Consider the following 3,022-nt stretch of genomic DNA (forward strand, 5'->3'; position numbering starts at 1 on the left):
CTCTCTCTCTCTCTCTGAACGCGGATTGTAGACTGGGCAGAAAGGTCGCGAAACGATAGACCGTAGATACGCGTGCTGAGAAAGTTTCCGATCACCAGCTACTGTGCTGGAGCGCGTAGACGACCTCATTATGGGAAGCTTGGCGCCGTTTTAGTTCGAGGGGCTAGAGACGAGAAGGCTTTATCGCTGTCCTATGGGGAAGAAGCCACACGTAGCCGAGATACGCTGAACGACTTTCGACTCCTAGATACTCAAATCAAGGGGAGAAGACTCTAGTGTCAGAGCGATGTTAGAGAAATCCTGTGATTTGATAGGCGGTGAACGAGTTGTCGGGACAGTTGAGTCTTCTCTTCTTCCTCCGTGTTGGCCATTCAAAACGGGCGAACCATGTTGACGGGTGAACACCTTTCGGAGATTCATCAAAGGCTATGATGGGGCTAATAGGTGGGAAAAGCAATGACGGTGTCGTGCCCAAAGCGAATCAAAGCCATTTCAGCCCTGATTTAGCTTAAGAATGAAAGCGAGCCCTGGAACCTCACGTCGTAGTCTCCACAGAGCTATTGCGGGGAAGAAAATATTTACCAGTCAACGTTCGTTCCTATGGCTAGGGCTTGTCAGATCGCATGGTCGCCGTACCTGATTTCAGTGGTCCTGTATGCGCAAGCGAGAGAGACGGGCGTCACAGCAATCTTGCACCTCAGCTGTAGTCCAGTCTGCCCAGATTTCACGCCCCTTCATAATCACCTCCAGTGAAGTACCAACAAAACTGACCGTGTGTGACATATTGGGCGCCGCCCTGGTTTCGAAACACTCCCCTACAACATCGGTGGCCTGTCCACAGCCGTCTGCCGAAAGCAATAACTGACGCTGGGGGACACGAAAGTGAATGGCGAATGAACCTGTTAACGGTTCATCTGCCCGTGCGTTGACATCAGACACATGAATGTGAGCCGCCTGATCTCGGACCTGATTCCGTTCTGGCGCACCCCTCTACCGCGGTCGTCTCCAGCCACACCGGACTTGGCCTTTAGTCCATCACCGCAGCCTCTAAGCGACCTGCAAGAAAGCCTGACAGCGCTGAGAAGGCGGGTCGATCGCCTGGAGATAGAGTTGCAGGGCCTAGAGAGACAGGGCATGTCCTCCTACTCACAACAGGATAGGCGTGCCAACTCGCAATATCCAACGCATTCAGCTCCTACCGGGGAAGTGAGCGATGGTCTTCTGTTGTCGGATGAAGCCCGTGTTCGTGATGGATCATATCGTGGTGACGGAGTTCAAGGTGGCCGCGAAAAGAGGGAATTTAGCGAGAACGATTCTCGCCCCTCCACCTCACGTGGGCGTCGCAATAGTGTGGTGTCCACGCATCCAGATTCCGACATGACAGATACCACCAACCCTGACTTGGCCGAGAAACGCTCAAAGCCCGGTGCCACGACGTGCAGAAACACTCGCAAGGTGACCCCAAGGCCACCCGAATCAAACGAGCGTGATGCCGACGGTATTCCGACTGCCGGCTCACCAGAGGTTTCATTGAGGGGCAACACCGACAGATTGACGAAGCAGTCCCTCGGGCGAAGCAAAAGCAAAAGCATAGTGCGGGAAGTACAACGCCGGATTCGATTTCGCCAAAAGCGTGCTCGACGGAATAGGAACTTAGACAAGACCTCGGTTATCCTATCCTTACGAGGGAGTGTCAAGTGTTCGCAGTGCCGGCGCAAGGTTCGCCCTAGTAAGGCTTTCGTGCGAGCCAAGTCTCGAGTGAGTAATAACAACACCGGTGAATGCAGGGTTGAAGGGTGCTCACAGTGGTGATTTAGACGCCAAAGCAGCGCGGATCGAAACAGGCGATATCGCCCACGATCTAGGGGAAAGGAGACCTTAACTCTGCTAACGGGCGTTGTGGCGACCGAGGAGTCAAACGAGCGCAATTCCTGCCTGACGATTACGAACGTGTTCAGAGATGTCCAGATAGATCCATTATTCATCGACCTAGGAGAAAAGGCTCGTCGGATGGTGGCTAAAGCCCTACTTGATTTCGAGATTTCTCGGTACGGGATCAGCACGCCAAGTTCCGATATCAGGAGGACCATCTCGCCCATTTCTGTAAGACTTCAGGCCAGGTATGAAGTATTGATGTAATTCTCGTCTTCGACCTGGTCAACGTAGATCAAGAATGTTAAATCCGATATCGGTACAAGGGGTTATTGCCGCTCCCAGAGTCTCACAGTCGCTCAGAGGAATCTGTGTCGGAGGCGACAGCGCGTGCATTGCATCTCCCCCCTCGCTTCCTCAAATCTATATCCTTTGTAGTTGTCACGAACCATTTGAGCCGTGACCTTGAGCTTCAGTGCGAAAGCCACTGCTGACGATGTGCAGATGTCGGCCATAGACGCGCGCCCGAAGATCAGGTGGAGAAATCTCTTCGCCGATTGCCACTGAAGACAGCATAAGGGAGAAGGGCAACCTATTTGGCGTTGACTGGTCGGCTCAACAGAATCCATCATTTCGACTCTAGGACTAGTCGAGGATTCCATAAAAGGGTATACGAGAAAAAGGCAAGGGGTAGACAAACGGTGAAGCCCAAGGTCGGGAATACCCTGGGTTCTTACCTTGATCTACTACAGTGCTGATCCGCCAACAATCTTCGATATCCCATCTTGTTGCCCTAGCCCAGGGGGTGATACCTTCCTCTGATGGCATTGTTCCGAGTTTGACTTACAAGCAAAACTTGAAGTAATCAGCCGTCTTTCATTATACACTGATCAATGAGTTCACCGGAAACAAAATTCCAAAATGATCGGTGAGCCACCTATAAGGCGCATCAATTACTACGAAAAGGCGAGACAACGGTGACGAGAGCGCTTTCGGAAAAGGGGAAGTCAGGCCCTGTGCGAGCACGTGATGGCGTGCGTACTACATGCCCTCCACTTGTCTCAGATAAATCAGACTACGGTTAGCAGGTGCTAGCGCACTGAGTTGGCGCGCTAACGCGCGTTGACCAATCAAAAAGTTAGGCTAACTT

General features: G+C 52.3%; 1 protein-coding gene across 1 annotated transcript; it reads left to right on the forward strand.

Annotated features, from left to right (window-relative positions):
- Positions 1-939: 939 nt before the first annotated feature.
- On the forward strand, positions 940-1,865 carry PV07_12795 (uncharacterized protein; the record flags this gene model as incomplete). Its single annotated transcript, XM_016400361.1, has 2 exons — positions 940-1,758; positions 1,818-1,865. The coding sequence occupies 2 exons, from the start codon at positions 940-942 to the stop codon at positions 1,863-1,865; spliced, it is 867 nt and encodes a 288-aa protein (XP_016241993.1).
- Between the last annotated feature and the right edge of the window lie 1,157 nt (positions 1,866-3,022).

The sequence above is a fragment of the Cladophialophora immunda genome (assembly GCF_000835495.1).
Source record: "Cladophialophora immunda strain CBS 83496 unplaced genomic scaffold supercont1.151, whole genome shotgun sequence".
Taxonomy (NCBI): domain Eukaryota; kingdom Fungi; phylum Ascomycota; class Eurotiomycetes; order Chaetothyriales; family Herpotrichiellaceae; genus Cladophialophora; species Cladophialophora immunda.